The sequence below is a fragment of the Falco peregrinus genome, chromosome 8 (assembly GCF_023634155.1).
Source record: "Falco peregrinus isolate bFalPer1 chromosome 8, bFalPer1.pri, whole genome shotgun sequence".
Classification (NCBI taxonomy): Eukaryota; Metazoa; Chordata; class Aves; order Falconiformes; family Falconidae; genus Falco; species Falco peregrinus.
Window position 1 is genome coordinate 9312982 of NC_073728.1, and position 18868 is coordinate 9331849.

At 41.2% G+C, this 18868-nt stretch overlaps 1 protein-coding gene across 13 annotated transcripts in view; it reads right to left on the minus strand.

Moving 5' to 3' along the window:
* Positions 1-18868, minus strand: part of UBE2F (ubiquitin conjugating enzyme E2 F (putative)) — a 90596-nt gene that overhangs the window by 27990 nt on the left and 43738 nt on the right. For 10 of the 13 annotated variants that reach the window (XR_003557445.2, XM_055811934.1, XM_027796694.2 and 7 more), the window contains 2 exons: positions 3558-3590; positions 1141-1203 (listed from right to left, as the gene is read on the minus strand). Coding sequence is in view for 12 of the 13 variants with exons in the window: in XM_055811934.1 (XP_055667909.1) it covers positions 1141-1203; positions 3558-3590 (96 nt within the window). In the remaining variant the exon portion in view is untranslated. The remainder of the gene's footprint in view (positions 1-1140; positions 1204-3557; positions 3591-18868) is intronic. The other 3 variants (XM_027796701.2, XM_027796700.2, XM_055811932.1) reach the window with 1 other exon arrangement.

Below are 18868 nucleotides of genomic sequence, written 5' to 3' on the forward strand. Positions count from 1 at the left end.
AAATTTAGCCTAACAATGCAAACAAAGAAAACTACTCAGCCTGCTACCTTCACTACGCTGCTTTTGTTTCTTGGGCTGTATGCCCGCTCTGTGACTACTTCCAGTGTTTTATGGCTTGGAAGGCTTCCTGGCACTCTTTGCCAAAATGATATAACAAAACCCCTCTTCCAGAGCAGGTTTCTATTAAATTTCTCCCAACTCAGGTTTATGTTCTCATCCCAGCCCTGCAAACACTGATACCAGAATAGCTACAAGATCTCATTAAACAAAAAATAGGCAGAAAGATAAACTTGCAGTCCTGATACTCCCTCTTGAAAAAAAAGAGATAAATTAGGTGTACTGCCTGACTGTATTTTCAATGAACTCTTTAAATGAACATTTAACTGGAAGTTTTCTTCAATCTTTATGGTTAACTTCAGCAAAAGTATTGGAAAAGTTTAATTCAAACAAGAGGTGTTGAACATACCAAGTGTATGCACCAAGTGATGGAACTTCAGAGATCCATATGATGGAGAAGATAGTACTTTAGTTCACTTCTACCTTCGTGGTCAATCTCACTTGAGAGGTACATCTCACAGATGTTCATCAGGCCACTAATCAATGCCAAGTTTTGCTTTGCCCAGTCCGTAATACACACGGAACAAGTAGGATCAGTAAAAAGAAAACAAATTTCCACTCCTGTCTTTTAAACGTGCCAGTAGATTAATAAAACCATGCAACATCAGAGTTGTGAAGAAGTTGCCTTTTGAAAGGGACAGAGAAGGATGAGATCTTTCTGCAGATCTTCTAAGGTAAAGGCTACTCATGCAACTGTGCGAAACAGATTCATTATCAATTGCTGCACAGAACATGTACAACTTCAGGGAAAATCTCAGAAACAAGAAGGAAAAGATCATCTGTTTTGGGGATATGACTACATTATGGTCAACGATTCTAGCATATGGTGAGTAACACTACTGTGTCGAGTTTACTTTCCCAGATAAACCACATCTTGTTTCAATATCTGGTTGCTGATACAGTGAGTCACTTGCCTGCACAAAGTACCAGCTCAAATGCTTTAAAAGGACTGACTGGGAATTGCCGAGTACAGTATGTGTATTTGTTTAGGAACAACATGCTTTAAATAAACTGCTGACTCACCTTGTCACGCAAATGATGCTCTGCAGCCTCAATATTCAAAGGATCATCAAAATTCAAAAGATCCTGGAAAATAAATAGAGAACGTTACAGGGTTCCCACCCACTGCATCATACAAGGCATCTAAAGCCCTAATGAACAAGATAATGAAACAAAGTAAACAAGACCAGCAAGCATAGTGGCATTTTCTCACTACCTTGATAGGTATTCCCTGCCAAAGGTAAATGCAAATGAGTTTGATGACTGCAAACCAAATCGCAAGGCAATTGAAGTATGACAGCAGCAAGGTATTCAACCCCATCTGGCAGCACACCATGCACAGCCCCGTGACACTTCCTTCTGGCAATGATCCATTTCTATTTGAAAACTGAGACAGTTTTAAATCAAACTTTGAAGGAACATTCGAAGTTTCAAGAGGCACAATTCCTGTTGATTTTTGTTCAAGGGTAAAGTAAACCCCTAAAACCCCCTGCAAACAGGGTGATGATAAAGCAGGAAAAGCTTCCTTAATATCATCTCTATATCAAAGCAATTTCATGCCCTCTGTGAAGAAACTATATAACCTGGAGCTGGACAGACAGGAAAGTTTTAGTGCAATGGGAAAAACAGGGCCCAGAGGAAAGGGAGTGTGAAGACCCCAAGAGCTAAGGGCACACAGGGGCAGGGAGCAGAAATAGTCTAAACAAATCTCAGGTCTACCAGTTTAATCTCAAATATTAACTTCAGAAGGAGACAGGGTCCAGGGTTAAAAACAGTGGAGACCAAGATGCTGATAGAATGGGAATAATCATTAAAAAAATAACAGTGAATCACAACCCTTCTGCCTTGCAGCCCAGATCATTTTCCCCAGTTTAAGGTTAGTCTGCAACAGCAGTGAAATGCCACTGCTTCACAAGCGTGAAAGGCTTGTGTCACACACTGACTCGTTTTCAAGCAGCAAACCTTCCATTTCACTCAAACCAGGACACCAATACACCTCATTTTCACTCACTTTCTTCAAGAAAGCACAAAAAGAATCTGCAAGGCTAGCACAATCCAATATCATCAGCTCTTCAAAGCCTAATTATTTTTAAGAAGCTGGGTGTGACAGAAATCCAAGAGGCAAGCTAGGGAGCACAGCTCTTACCCGCCATGGCAAATCCCCGTGGTCTCTGAGCCATGACCATCACTCTCTGCAGCTGTTTGCCTAACGGATTATTTTTGTGTGCAGTTCTGCCTCTAAAGACACTCCTTTGTACCTCCAGTGGATTTCGCTTTCTTCCAGTTACTTAGCATGCAGTGGGAGACTAACTGTGAAATGCAATTACTTTTTGTTGAAAAGGCAAATGCTCTCCAATCTTCTAAATCAATTTACCAAAGTTGTAGTTGAAACAAACAAGCCTTTGGATGCCAGGAAAGCTTAGGAGATTGTAGCCAGTCACTGGCTTGATCTATGCTAGAGGTTTTAGAAATGCACCATGATCTCGGCGATAGTGCTGGGAGCACAATCACTGCTCTGCCGCCTCCTCCTCCTGCAGGTAGTGGTGGAAGAAATTCCTCTCTCTGGAAACAGGTTGGGGCTAGTGAAGCCCACAGTGATGCTCCTCATCCAGAGCTTTTTCACAGCCTCCTCCCCACACCCTGGGGTGGCTGGGGTAGCTGTTTCCAAAGTCTACAAATATGGCAACCAAGTTAGTACCTTTCTCCTGACCTTCCTATGCAGCAGCAATGGCTGTGGAAGGGAATCACAATCCTCGACTCCATAGAAAAGGGCAACTTTTGTACAGTTTCTCTCCACCTGTAGGGCAAAAGCAGCTGTTGCATCTTGCCTGCCTTTTGCAGCTTCCTGCCCTCTCCGTTTTCAAGTTGCTCCTGCAATTATGAGGCACAGGTTTCTTGCTCCCATCAATCTAAGGAAAAGGGGGGCAAAATGGGATCCCTGAACGAAACCACACTATTTCTGCGACAAGCGGGATTTATGCAAATTCTATGGGTTGCTACCGAGGCCCCTGAACAGGAATATAAGCGTTCAAAACAGGAATGAGACTGCAGGAGAGAAATCTTTTAAAGAACACCTTTTTTAAAGAACAACACAATTCCTTCTCAGAGCAATATGAATTTCTATTTCCTGAAAACTGGTGGAAGGAATTTCATACTGCGTGGAAGATCAAGTTACTTATTACCAAAATATCCCATAATAGATTTGTAACCAAAAGTAAACAATGTACAAAAAAAGCTGGCATTTCAGACAGTCTGTATGAATCTTAGTTATACAAACAAAGGCACAAACTGATTTCGTATTTGCAGAACACCCACTGAAGCCAAAGGAAATAATGACCTTAAGTTTAAGAGGCAACAGATGAGGTTCACGTTAAGTGATGCTGAAACCAAACCAGGCAGGAAAAAAGAAAGTGGATATGCAAAAATATTCATTTACTTACAGTGAATAAAGAGTTTAATCCCCAGACAACATCCTACAAAGGAAAACCAGAATCAGTTAGGCGTACATTTCAGGTGTTTTTAACAGGTTCACATACTTTATTTTTTCTATTAACCCATGAGATTACTGGAAATCAAATCTAGATTAAGGGTGATATTTTACTTATTTAAATCAAAATATTGAAAGAGCTTTCCCATTACATGAATACTCGACACTTAGAAGTCACCAAAAAACAAATGTTGCATATTCAATTACAAGTTCAGATTTTTGTACTGATAGGAGCCTTATTCCTGTTGCTCCTCTGCTTAAGAGGAATACCTTAGTATATGCCACCAACTGAAAACTGTACTGCTTAGTTCAAAGTGTGCATATAAAACTTAATTCAGCAGTTCATTCTTAAATTTAAAAAAATAAAATGGTGTCAGACAAATATTTGAAACTGTGTCAAAATATCAGAAAAAAATTAAATTTAGTATGAGTATGGAAAAATACCATTCTTCTATGAGCATGTGTCTCAATTTTACTGCCTTTAAGTATCTATTTAAAGACAGCTGAGTAGAGAGGGTTTGCAATTCCTGCAGACAGAAAGATTCAAGGGAATCTGCCTCCAAATGGTGTCATCAAACACAGCTTATTTTGGTGTTCTACTAGCACTGACCTCAGAGTCCACGTCGTCCATTTCCAACCTTCAAAGACTAAGAAAATGAACGAGATCCAAATATCACAGAAATAAGTCTAGAAGGATCACCCACCACCAACTCTGGGGCTATGCTGAGGAAAGATTATTTTCTTCAGCAGCAACCTAACTAAGCTACCCTACTGCAAAATCGCACTGAAGCCTGGGCCCTAGAGTTCACACCTACCAGACAAAGATCAACATCGCACCTCCTACCCTTACAGCCTCCTAGCGTTTGACTGCCTACCCATGAAAACCACGCTGCCCGATATCTACTAGTGGGACAAACGCTGCACATTAATTGTTTTATGTCTAAAATGTACCTTTTACAATAAATATAAAGCCTCAAAGTAAAAACTTCCTATCCACAGCAAAGAACTTCAATAAACAAACATGTTTCTGCTCGATTCCTGTTCTGGGCCCTCTGCTAAGAGTGGTGGACCACAGAAATCAATATTCCTTAAGAATACTATCCAATTATGTCTTAATTGAAAAAGATACAATGTCAGCATTATCTGGACAACAACCTCTCACGATCCAATTTTCTTCTGCTCTGGCTCAAATAACCTACTCAGTTTATCCGCCTTTAATAACATTAATCTGCCCAGCAAAGTTGATATTGTCAGACAGCGTTTTCAGATTCAGCACCTCCTCCTAACTGTGCTTCTGAAACCATCAGGTGTGGCAAAACCAGCAACTTTTCCAAATGCGCTCACCACCTTCAATGGCAGTACAGCCACACAAACAGCAAAAAAGGATATACTTAAGACACCTAAGAATTACAGTTATCTGTACATTTTAAGACTACAGTGCAGAGCAGTCATCCTCACTCCCAAATGACTATACTATCCATTCCTCGGCACGTATGAGAAAATGGACTATTTCAAGTAATGGATGAAAGTCATCGTTTTACCCTTTAAGTACTCTGCTTGTTCAACTACTGTCACAGAAACTGGGCATAGCAGAGGTTAGCAAAGCATGGTATTAAGGAAATCTGTACTAAGCAATCCTTGGGATAAACTATTTGTACAGTGCAGTGGTGTTAAAGAAAAAATAAGACAAAATTGCTGATTAAAGGAGGATTTCAGTGGTGTGAAGAACCTGGAGAGTAGAAACAGGCATTAAGTTCTCAGCTTTCAGTTCACTCTCCCACATTCAGGCACAGCAGGGTGCACAGCACAGCACAGGCTGCCATGGTGTCACCACCCTCGGAGTCTGCTCTGCTACGTACACTGCCCCTGGCACAGATGCAGCCCAAAGACTGCCTGATGCAGGGTGTGTAACCACAGACAGCTGAGAGTACCTCTCCAGCCACTCTGCCCCAGCAGAAGCTCTGACCCCTGAAGGTCAGAAGCCCCTTCCCACTGCTGCCCTCAAAGGCTGTACTGTCCTTCAGGGAAGCAAAGTGAGTGTCTTGGGGGTGTTGAGAATTTCTTGCACTCAATTTTAACCCACTGTGTGTTTCCCACCACCTTGGATAATGGGACCTTACTAAAGCACAGCAATTTGCTTTCTTCCACTCAAAGAAGCAGGAATAAATTAACTTTATAAGGGTCACCTTCAATCTACACCATGTGACAGCAGACTAGCTGGATAACGTGATGCAGAATTACAATACCTAGATTTAAAAAAATCCTGAAGAGGTATAAGGAGCTCACACTAGGACACTGGGGTATGTCCACTTCTAAATCCTGCCTGAATACCAAAACCGCGTTCACAGGGTTGCAAACTGTTCACAGCTGTTCCAACCACTTAACCAGCATGGCTAAAAAGAAACAAACAAAAGAGCAACTCAATCACATGGATGTTGAAATCCTGAAGAGCTCACCTTCTCTTTACATTTAACAGAGCTGAAGCCCCCAGTCTCCCAGAGCCTCCCCACCAGGACACTTGCAGATTGTCTTTCCAGACAAAACAGCTGCTGCTGAGCCATACCTTACACAAGTAAATGTTGCGACTCTGAACAGAAATGTAAATTATATTAACTATTTTCCCATTCTGTAAACACCTGCTTTTGAAATTTACCTGAATTGCTCCCAAATTCTCATTTGCTGATGGGACACTTGACTCATTCAGGCTGGCTTTGCACAGAGTTCCATAAAAAAATACGCACACAAAAAAACCCTAGCAAAAACCCCTGTAAGGCTGTGAGTTTTCAGAGTGCTGTTTATTTTCACAGCCATTCCAGACATCAAAAACTATAAAGGGATTATTATTACTGAATAACTTATGTGTGAAATTCTTAATATTGTTTCTGATGTTTCCACCCATTCAAGCTTTACGATTTTGCAGGATTCATTTTATATCCTTGCATAGCTCCATGAAAAATAATGCTAAATTACTACCAGAAAGCAACACTTTTTCTAATGAGTTTGAGGCTAGCCTGGATTTAAATCTAGAACATTGAAACAGAGAAGTGGGAAGGAAGAGATGAGGAAGAGCGAAGCAAGTATTTCACGTCTGAAAAACTTGACACTGTTGCACCGCAAAAATAATCACTTTGTATTATGGCTGCTTGCTGTGTGCCAATAAACACTTGCCTGAATGCTTGCTTCACATTTCCCTGACGAACCAAAAGGACTTGCAAGCCATCAAAAGATCCTGTCAGATTTAATAGTTTAAAAAATACTGTTTTCTTTTAATGTAATAAAGCAGCATCCTTGGCTTCAAACATTTACTGAACTTCTGGCTTAAATACTCTGAAAACAGGAAGCTAACCCTACATACAAGACTTTTAAAAAGTTATCTTCATGCATAGGAGCAGGGCAGATGTCGCCTTAAAATGTTAATAATGCACACTTTTATGCTGCTCCACTTCAATGACAAAATCTACTTGCAAAAGGGGAACCAGACACAGGGATCTGCCTGTTCACATGGTGAACACCTGACAAGGCTGTTTCTTTTACAATGCTGCTTTTTCTCTACTTTCTTCTACACACTTAACATCAAAGTTACAGAGTACAAACACACCCATTACTTAGGGGTAACCCCAGAGCAAAACTAAGGACCTCTTACATTTTTTGTAACGAAGGACCATGGTCTGCTCAGGATGGACATTGCAGAAAAGGCTGCAGAATTCCCCAAACCACTTTATCTGATTTCTGCTCCAGATGTGCCCAGGCAGGCCTTCTCCCTGTCCCCTGGTCTCCTGGAGGCTTTGCATCGGCACAGACATCACCCACAAGGTTAGACACCTTTGCGAGCCAGCTGCAGGTCCCAGGTATGCGAGTGTTTTTAATTCACAACTACTATGTTAGTTCAGAGGATTCAAGTATGATGCTTGAACTAAAGAGCCAGTTCCCAAGCAGAGCAGCACCTGCTTAAATCCACAGTGGGTAAGTGGAAGAGGGTATGAGGGAAACATACTCTGCTCTGTGGCACTGTCACCATTGTGAGCTCAAGCATGGGGAAGTCAACACAAGCAAGTCAGAAGATCAACAGACTTAAATAACGCTTTATAAATCACCCCTTTTCATTCTTCAGTATTTTTGTGCTGCATTTGAGTGAGAATTTACATTAAAACCCTGCCTACTGATTTATTTATGGTATGACAAATGAGGGGAAAAAAATATCTACCACTGCAGCAACATTTAAAGTTCAAGAGCAATGAATCCAAATCCTAAATACTGCTTTTGAAATAGCCTCTCCTGAGGCTAGAGAGTCTCAAAGCATTGCATTTGTAGGGTGTCCTAATTCAGTTAGTCACCAAATCTTCCCAAGTGGCAGCCCTCACAACCACTTCACAAAAGCGATGCCATTGAAAACATCTCACAGACAAGTGTTTAGCTATGCTTGCCGATGTCTGGAAATACAACCACACAACACTTCTTTTGAAGAGAGAGTAAACATGCAAACTGTAAATTAACATTCTCCTTTAACAGGCAAAGTATATTTAATACATTAATTTAAGCAGAGAATGAGCCAGACAAAAGCAGCTAATGAACTTCCAATCAAAGACATTTCTTTAGAGATCCAAGAAGCGTTTCTCATCTAATAGTCTGATTAAACTAAAGCTCATTGCTAAACCATTTTTCATATACACTTTAACCCATTCAGATCAATGAAAGGAGCAGCAGTCATTTATACAAGCAGATACCTAAAGGAATTTTTTTTTTCTACTGAAACAGAAACCCCAATAAAATAAACACCCAGCTTTGTACATCGCAGTTTGGAAAAGGGCTTGAAATTACACCAGAAAACTCAGCAAGCTGAAGGTCAGGTCACTGCATGGCTATCTCTTGAAGCAGCTCTCTGCTGTCTTGTCTGCCTACACACCAGCTCAGAATGCTTTTCCACTTCCATCCACCTTCTTCTGCCATCTCTCACAAATAAGCCCAGTTTCTTTCTCTCTTCATTGCAGCCTCACATTCCCCAGGCTCTGCTGGACTTCTTTCTGCCTCAACATGCCTCCACAAACATCTCTGATTTCCCCTAATGCAGTAAACCAGCTGTCTGCAACCACTACACTGTAACTGACTGCACAAAACTTACCACTGGTCCAAAGGGTTAAAATAGAAGTTTGTTTTCATGCCAGAAATGGTGGGCACTTCTTAGCTTACAAAAAACCTGCTTCCCTCCTACCCAGTCTTCTCCCAAATAAGATATTCTCTTTCACATTTCCTCTCTAATCCTGTATATAAAACTGCTACAGTATCTTGCAAAATTGCTGTAGCAAGTAAAGCACCATTTCCACCTAGAATAAGGTGAAGAGAACTTCAGCTTTCTTTAATCACCCACAAAGGCCATCTCAATTCTCATGTGCCTGTAATCCCAGCTTATGCTTCCCACCCAAACACAACAACTGTATCTTACTTAGAGGGCTTTGGGTAATTTAAATGGCATGAACTGCTCCAGTTAGCAAACACAAAAAAAGGAGGAAGGCTGGAAAACGATTTCTTCTGTGCTCAAACATACTAGAGGAAAAAACTCAGGAACAATTATAGCCTGTTCCTCTCCCAGACCAAGACAGTTGTGAATTGCCAAGTATGCAGGAGCACTCATCTAAAATCCCTTACTTTTGTTACTGACTCCTTGACATATGTCCTTAAGGTTATTTCAGAGCAAGCAGATAATCTTTTATAAATTGTTCCCTGGGGAATTCTGTGATAGCTTCTTAATGAACTACACTACAGTGATCACGAACACCAAAGTGATCACCCTCCAGAGAGCAGACTACTCAATTGATTAAGGTTGTCACAAATTGCATATTCAGAAAGCAACAATTCAAGGAAAACAGGCATGGTTTAATTAAACTTACTAATATACTGCACTGTTCTACTGAATCACTCTTTAAAAGTGTGCTAGTAATAACAGCTACTGTATTTAAAACAAAGATTTAGCTTTTCCAGAAGCCACTAAAGAGAGAGGGAAAGAAAAATTTTGCAACTCTTATGAGGCAGAGGTTATTACAAGACATTGATTTGTGTAAGTAGTTTCATCAGCCTGGGCATGCACAGAAGGGAAAAGAAATAAATCACTTCTACAAAACTGATAAAGCCGATTTATAAAATGAAAATACCACACAATACATCCCTGCAGAAAATTTTCCTGACCTTATTTTCAGAAAAACAGAATAATGTCAGATCTACATAGAAGATTGTATTCAGTGGCTTATAACTACTCTTTACCATATACTGGGTCTGAAGATTTTTTTGTCTGCTGCTTATTCAATTTTTAGAGGTGGAGAAGAAAGGCAAAGAAATGAAAGCAGTAAGAACAGACATAAGTGCTTTAGCAAGCAAAAAGTATTGAAGAAATATAAAACTTCTGCACTGTGCTTTTCTTTAGATGACTTCCTTTACAGAGGGAGACTTGAACCATTGAAAGGTACCTTGTGATAAAGCCGTACTTCTTGCAACTGCAGGATTACTTACCTAAATTGTGATCAGCAAAGACAGTCAGAAACACTGTCGACTGTGACAGCTAGATCTCCCTTGCAATTTGGTTTTTGCTGAACACACCCAGGCCCTCCCCAGTCCCTGGTGCTGAACAGAGCAGTGATGGATGGCCCAGCCCCCACAAGAACTGCCCCAGGGCCAGGTGCTTGCTCAGCACCGCTGAGAAAGTCCATGTTTGGTTCAGAGCAGCAGTGCCACCTTGAAAAAGGATGTCCTCCTGTCCCCACTGTCAGTGGGGTCAGAGCAGTTGTGGTGTGTATGAAGTAAACTTCTGGGTAAAGTCAGGCCAAACTCCTGCTGCAGATGCATATCACACAGGCTCCAGCACCAGGCAGGGATGTAGAGATCCGGAGCAACAACAGGGACACCATGCTCCAAACCATACCGAAAGGAAGGCCTTGAATCACTAGGAACTCCTAATACCCCTAAGTACTTCTTACATTACAAAAAAAAAAAAGACAAAAGGTGTGTGTCTTTTCACATTTGCTGACAAACATCAGCTCTAAAATGGTTGTGACTCTTATCCTTCCTCATCTACCCATTTACTGGATCAAAACTTCTCTTCTGTACCTGCCTCTCCCTTCTGCCACTCCCTAGTCTCTTGCTAAGATACAATTTCTTCTTTATTTATATCCTAGTGTTTCACTGTGTCCCTTGTGCCATCTTCTGCAATGGTGATTCCCTGCCAGTATCCCAGAAAACACGAGGCAGCATGCAGTTTAGGCACTGAGAAAGGGACAGTGTAAATCTGAATTGCGAGAGGATCCAAAGCTTTTTGAGCACCAGGACCCAGTGTCAGTAACAGGCAGTGGGTGATCTCACAACGGCCAAGAAAAATCAGAGGACAGTCACAGTACATTAAAGAGGAAGCCTCTGCTCTCAAGCCTCAGGACAACTGCAGTTTGGGGAGGGTGATGTGAGCCATCTCATTAGAGAAGATCTGAAACAGTCTTAGTTGGAAGCACATGATAAAGCTTCTTGCTTGTTAGTTATCCATGCCCTAAGATTACTCCACAGAAGAATCTGGAGAAAAAGATACCTTAAGCATATTCCTCCTATTCTGCAGAATATCCCTTCAAGGACACATCCAGGGATACCCAATAGCCTGCTCTTCATCCCAGCTAGCATGAGCAACCCCCTTACACTTCTCCTACATCCGATTTCAAAAGCATCCCACTTTTCTGTATGCATCTCTAAGGTGGCCAGGGAGTAAGGCTTTCAGCAGAAAGAGGTTAGAAGTATTATATGTAATACACATATGTATGTATTTAAAAGAGAGAAAATGGTCTTTCAGCAGCAGCACTGTAGGTTCTACTCCTGCTGTGCTGGCAAGAACATAGCATAGCTTTGAAGGAATCCACCTTTATTTGTGATATAAAGCAGTATGCAGCAGATCAGTGCCCATACCTTCAGGGACACGCAATGGCCAAGAGGCTTGCTTTTCTCTCCTTCACAGATTCTTTTGATCAAGACCCACAGAGCACTCACCTCACACTTTCAGCAAATAAAGAATGTCTTCAGGGAATAAAGGATAAGACTAAACATTTGCACTGGCCTGTTTCTGTTAAGCTACAGGTACAGGTCCCTGTGGTGGCGGCAGCCTTTACCTAAAGCTATTTGCTTGCAAGTTTGTGTTTTGTTTTGTTACTCACTTTGTTGAGCCGGGGAGAGAATAAAGATACTGGCAGCAGGAGACATTGTGCTATGTGGTCCTAGAAGCCGCCTTGAGATCAATACACAGAGCAGGACCTCTAGTTAAAATGCGCTCTCTCTGCATGTGAGAAAGGCAGCTTTGCAAATCACAGAATGGTTAGGGTTCTAGAGATCATCTAGCCTGACCCTCCTGCTAAAGCAGGTTCACCTACAGATGTTCCCTGTCTCTTGAACTGCAAAGCCCAGAACTGGACAGAGCACTCCAGATACAGCCTCACTAGGGCAGAATAGAAGGGGAGATCACCTCCCTCAACGTGCTGGCCATGCTCCTCCTCATGTACCCCAGGGTGCCATCGGCCTTCCTGGCCCCCCGGGCACTGCACCATGTGCTGGGCACCAGCACTCCCAGGTCCTTCTCCGCAGAGCTGCCCTCCAGCAGGTCAAGCCCTCGTCTGTGCTGGCGCCTGGGGTTGTTCCTCCCCAGGTGCAGGACCTTACAGTTGCCTTGGTTGAACTTTATTAGGTTCCTCTCCACACAACTCTCCAGCCTGTCCACGTCTCGCTGAACAGCACTGCAGCCTTCTGGTGTATCGGCCACTCCTCCCAGTTTTGTATCACCAGCAAACTTGCTGAGGGTACCCTCTGTCCCTTCATCCAGGTCACTGATGCAGAAGTTGAACAGGACTGTACCCAGTACTGACACCTCAGGAACACCACTGGCTACAGGTCTCCAGCTAGACTGCACCACTGATCACAACCCTCTGGTGAATCCATGCTGACTACTCCTGATAAGCTTCTTTTGAAGAAGATCATCATCAAGAGGATGGGCTGGGTGTGATCCCAGGAGTACTGAAAGGTGAGCAGGTACAGACCTCCTTTCAACAGTGTTTCAGCTGGAAAGTCACCAATAAAACCTACAGCCAGCCAAGCTGAGGAGACGAGGACTCCCAAGAAAGTTATTCTTCATGTCTTGCTCCTGAGAGAAAAGAAAGCCCTCATGTCTGGCTGTCAGCTCATTCAGGGTGTCCTTCTGGAAAAGCTGCTGTGGACGCAGAAACAAGTTCACCTTCCCACTGTGCTGAACAGTGCTCTGGGTGGGGAGCAGGTTTGGGTGACAGGGGCCACCATGCCTCTTGGACACAGCACAAGAAGGAATAAGGTGGTAGAAAGTCTTCAGCAGGAAATAGTGCAGGGCACAAACACATTGCCAACTTCTGTATGGTACCAGAGAAGACAGGTGAAGACACACCACCTGAAAAAACAGGCATTTGTCTGCTCAGTGCAGTATTTGAAACCTGCATGCAGTGAGCAGTTGCAACCCCACACAGGGCAATCTGTTTCTTCCCAGTGCTCAGAGGCTCTATACTGGTCTGTACCAGGAGGCAGCATACACCTTGACAGAGCCCATCTTCCCCCTTACAATCAACACAATTTCTTGCGTGCTCGGTTTTGTAGCCTTGGTGATCACGACCAAGATGATCTCAGGAGACAGATGTGAAACTCATAAGATCAAGAGTCTCCTTGCTAACCTATGGTTGACATCCCAGTAACTTCTCATGCACTGTAAGAGCTGACATCTGTGCTCTTTGCCACTGCCATGAAGCCTTTAGCTTTCTTCTTGTCACGATTCTCTCCTTAGTTTACCAGTATAGGGGACAAACACATTCCACCCAGGAAGTCAGCTTTTACAAGCACATGCTTTGACATTTCTACATACAATACAAAGAGCCATTCAAATATTGGACTTGAATAAATAGCAGAACAATGTTTCCATAATGCTGGCTGAGAAAAACAGTATCAGCAGCAAGAATTTATGAGAATGACAGAGAACATACAGGTTTACTTTCTTCCCTTCATCCTGAAGACAGATACAGTTATTTTCTATTTAAAATACCCCTCTACGCTAATAACATTTAATTTTGACAGCAGACCACCTATTTTCATTAAGATGGCGGATGAAAGTTTTGTGCTTATACCAAAGCTTTCAAAACTACTCAAGTTTATGCTTAAACACCGAGGTTAAAGTAACCAGAAAAATTAAGTCAAGACAGTCTGATTTATTTCTCAGAGATGACAGTTTGATATTTGCACGATTTAAAATACAGTAATTTTACTGCCCTAAGACCACAGCAGAATCAGTGCCAACAGGGCATACTTTCTCATTCAGTATTAAACAATAATTAAATAAGCAAGCTTCTTAATGATAAACTCAAAAATGCAAGTTTATTGCAAACAAGTCTTAATTCCTTTTAGATTAGATAACATAGTATCTGAAGTCACAGGAAAGGAATTCCTGAAAAAAATATTGTCCTATAGGTGGGTATAAAAAGCTGTCAGCGTATCTATAGTTTTAAAACTATCTTGATGTTTCCTATTCCTGTTCTTGTCTCTCCTGACAGCACTAACACAAAAGTGACAAAAACCAGCTCTTTACAATATCTCAACAAAGAAATGAAATGCATATGCATCTTACCAGTAAACATGAAAATAAAAAATAGTTCTCCAATTAACTGAGACCAACTGTAGTTCTACCAGAACAGTTACAAAAAAAAAACCCAACCAAATATTCCCTGTGAACATTCAGCATATATTTCTAAAAGACTGGTTTTAACATTACTATACTCAACCCTCCACAGTCAGTCAGCAGAGTTGCACAAGTGTGCCCTGATTATTTTTATGGTTCATAAATCAGTCACTGACCAATTTCCAGCTGTAGTTTGTTAGCCATAATTGCAGAAGGAACAGCTTGACTTTTAGAACCAATTAGGCAATCACAATACACAGATCCACTTCCTTTATTTTTTAAAATCAATCACCCAAGATAATTCTAAAGCAAAGTGAAAACAAGCATTTTCGAGAAACCTGATGAATACTAGGGAGGCCTATCTTAACTAGGCAGATGATACTCATGGCAAATAAGGTCCAAGGAAGTGCATTTTGAGGACTAACAGGAGCTACTGAAGCACTTTTGAGTTTGAAATTGGAATTATTGTGGGGGAAGCAGCAAGGTATCAGAGCAACAGCAACAGGGTTATTTCATACCAGGTATTTAAAAGCTGGTATCTCCAGTGACATAAAAAAATTGAGAACAGAGTGGAATTGAAACCATCTATTTGCTTTCTGCCTGGACAGCTTGAAGTTTGACCATCAAACATGAAAGCAGAAAAGCAAGTTCAGACAGTCCAAGCAGAAGTCCAGAAAAACTTCTGTCCTCAGCCTGATTAATACTCTGTTTTAGAGAAGAAACAAGTATGCAATAAAATGATGTAGAACATAACAGAATGAAAACTGAGGGCTCCTGTCGCTAACTCATAACTAGCTATAAAGTAGTGAAAGATTACACAAATATCACTTAGAGAACACTGCATCATTTTTCACACAATCCATTGTCTGTGGACCAAACTGCTAGCAGAAGTCATCTAAGCATTTAGGATTCTGGAGTGGTTTTATGAACAAAGAAAATGTTTACAATCGCATCAATGGTGATTAAAAAAGTATATATGGATTGTTTAAAAACATTAACCTACCAATGATCTGTTTCAGGGTTAAAGCCCAACTTTCTTCATAACCCAATTTAGAAAGTATCTGATAAAGGAATTCAGAAATAACACATTCTTTAGTGCCTTCACTAGTACACAGGTTGCTTTTTGCAGTGGTCTATGGAAACGCATTCAGTAGCAGGAAGTAGTCACATGGAAAAGAGATAACGCTCAGCACTTGGTAACTTAAGGAAAACTCAAGTCATGGATGAGATAATACAGTGGAACAAAATGCTAGAAAACGAAATTGAGTTAGGTTTTCCCCCTCATTAAGAATTCTCTATACTTAAAATACAATTTATCAGATAAAATTGAAATCTTCTAAATACTCTGTAAAAATTTCAGATAGTTAAAAGGCAAAACCTAAATGCCTCTTCAAGATTCTACCCATTTGATACTCTAAGTTAAAAAGTAGTCACAGAGTTTATTTTGAAGGCTTTTTCATGTAAGAGCTTTGCTGCCACCACAAGGATACAGAAGATGAGACAATCTAAAACTAGCCTTCTAAAAGGTTAAGCACATAAAACTAATGCATGCAGCAGCATACAACAGAGCTGGTTTGTGTATGTGGCTTTGGAGGTTTTGTGTTATCTATTGGAATCGATACACCAAGAATACCCAGAATGGCTGCATTAATAATGCCTGCCAAGTTTTGTCACAGAAACACAGTACAGACCCATTCTCAAATTAACTATTTTAGCAGTGTTACAGAGTGCTTTGTTGGACAAATTTGGATACTATTCCTACAGAAAACCAGGCTGCCTTCATATTATTGATGAGCGGAATATGAAATACTGACTTTCAAGTCCATCACTAGCCAAGATTGGATACTATCCATAGCATAACTGCGCAAATTCACAAGTGTATTCTGCTTATTGAGACATACAGGTTCTTCAGACCACGGTGTCCAAATATTGGAAACAAAGGATTCAGAAAGACTGGATTAGTGGGTAAAGGTGGCATGTTAAGAGATAAAAGTAACGTGGGTCACATCTCATGGCTCTCCTTTGCTACCAGTCACTCACTATTCCATGTAATTCTGTGGTGTACAGTTAACACACACCTAACCACAATTAATTTACACTGATGAACAACTTGACTGTGTGGCCATATCATCATTAAACCAGCACAATTCTGTATCTTCCATCTCAGAAGTATGTGTAGCCTCCAATCTAAGCACCTGGACACTAATCAAGCTTCAAAACACATAGGAAGGCATGCATGAAACGTGACAGGAGACAGTCAGCCAAAGACCTGAAACAGCACCTGACAGAATGGACATGAGGAACCATGGCTGCAAAAGACTCACCTTTCCCAGGTTTATGAGTCCTCTCAAAGAGTACACTTGGAATAGATGAAGAGTATCTCTGACAAGGAACAGACTCACTCCTGATGCTAGTTACCATCTAGTTACAACCTGTATCCCAGGTAAAACCACTAGGCAATAGTGCTTGCAGCTTACCAACATCCCCAATGGCTGTTTCTGCTCACATTTTTATAAGCTCCTTTTGTACTAGAGGTGCAGCGTAACAACACATTTCTACAGAGGCACAACTTGGAAGTTAAGACCAACATGTGATACTTATTTTTTAATAACACTTCAAATCATGAAGTGGCAACATGACAAGTGAGAGAACACTCACTGAAACTGCACGTTTAAAGTGGAGCCTCTGGCAACCAAAAGTAAAGGAATGAAAACTTTTCAAAAAGACACCCCAAATTACAAAGGTATAAAATGTGAGCTTGGAATTGTGGTGCTTCAATGCCCAATGAGGGGGAGGCGGGGGAAAATTCCAAGAACGATGCTGGATTGTTCTTTTCTTTAAGTTAAACTGCTATCTCCTTTTCTCTTGCTGAATCTTTAATTTCAACACCCACAAAGTTCCTGGTTTTTTTCATTTGTGGTTGTGGACTTCTTGTCCCCTCTACCTTACTGAAGGTAAAACCACCCTAAAATGCTGCACAATATTCAGTAGCTCGTGTCTCCTGGTATTGAGGATTCCAGAGTGTTTAACCTATGAAGTTACTCACAGGCAATTAGCAACTGATGCAAGAATAAAATGGAAAAGATTAATACACATCCTCTATCATCACTGAGGACAGGAAGTAGAGTTCACGGTCAAGTTACTCTCACCCGTAGTCCTAACATGTAGCAGTATTTTAATCTCTGTAAGAAAGATACCATGAACAAAGCTAGGGCAGCAATAAAAATATATGTACATTCTTGTCCGCTTGCAATATTGGTATACTAATTTTCTAATAGCTGAAGCTTAAAACTTGTAGTCCAAAAACTTTCTCTGGGAATGAAATACAGGGACAGAAACAGAGCTAGTTAATTACCCAGTCAGTGTCTGTCTTGAGTTAACCCAATATGAAAGCACACACAAAGGACAAATCAAAATCATACTAGCCGATGGAAAGAAAAAAATAGGGAAAGGGTGTTTAAGAAAATACACACGTTGATTCTACTTCACTTTCCAGAAGTCAGATGCACATGAAGAGATTTTACAGATGAAGAAAGTCACAGATGTGATTCACAGTGCAAAAAGGAAATCAAATATTAGACAAAACTCATTTTCAATTTGTGTTTTGAAAAGGAACAAACACCTGACATGTGTACCCTTAACCTACCTAATGCAGCTAATGTTCTTTAAGAACCAGTTCTGGCAGAGTTTCTGGTAAAAGCAAAAGGGAGATTATTGCTCAGTGTTCTGCAAGACTCTTCTGGCAGCACAGTCATGTAGCAGTAAATGGGCAATTGACTGCTTCCTGTAGCATGACAAGAGCAGTCACTATGTTGAAGTGCATGTGCTTCACAACAATCTCAGTGAGATTATTTCATGCAAGAACCATGACTGAATTTGTTAATACTGCCCAGTTGCAGTGGGACCAATCTCTGAAGTCATTCTGCAACCACAGTGGCACAACTCCCAGCAACTTTACAGGGACCAGATTTCACTTACATTTTAGTGACTGGGGTAAAGTGCATTTGAGGCAAGGTTAAAGGGCAGTGGTCATTAGTTCCCTACTGGGGTGATTAAAACAGCCAAGAGTGCCCTGCTTCATGCAATAACTAAGCGCAGACGTGCTGCTCCCCCCTTCCAACATGGGATGAAACAGAATTCAAGACAGTGCAGTAACTACATTTGATTCTGTTCCACATGGTGTTTCTCCCAAATGCAACTAGCCTTTCACTTTTCCAAGTTCCTCTACTCAGAGGACCTTGGGGGCCTGAAGGGAAGACAGACTATTGCTGTGTCAGGAATATCAACACAATAGAAATTACAAGGTTCATGGATTACTGTTAGTCCCGCTCACCATCATGCTCTTGTATTTGTTGCCTGGGTAAAAAGCAGACCATCCTTACTGCATGGTTTCTCAGGGTCACCTGCAGTCATACCATTCTACAAATACTGCTTTGACTGATAAAAGATTATGTGCAGCTGTGCCAAAACAAGCAATCATTTCTATAATCAGTTGGCACTGTACTTGTTTCAGTGTTGTCACCAACACTTGTTCAAAGACAAAAAATTCAATTGTTTCTAGA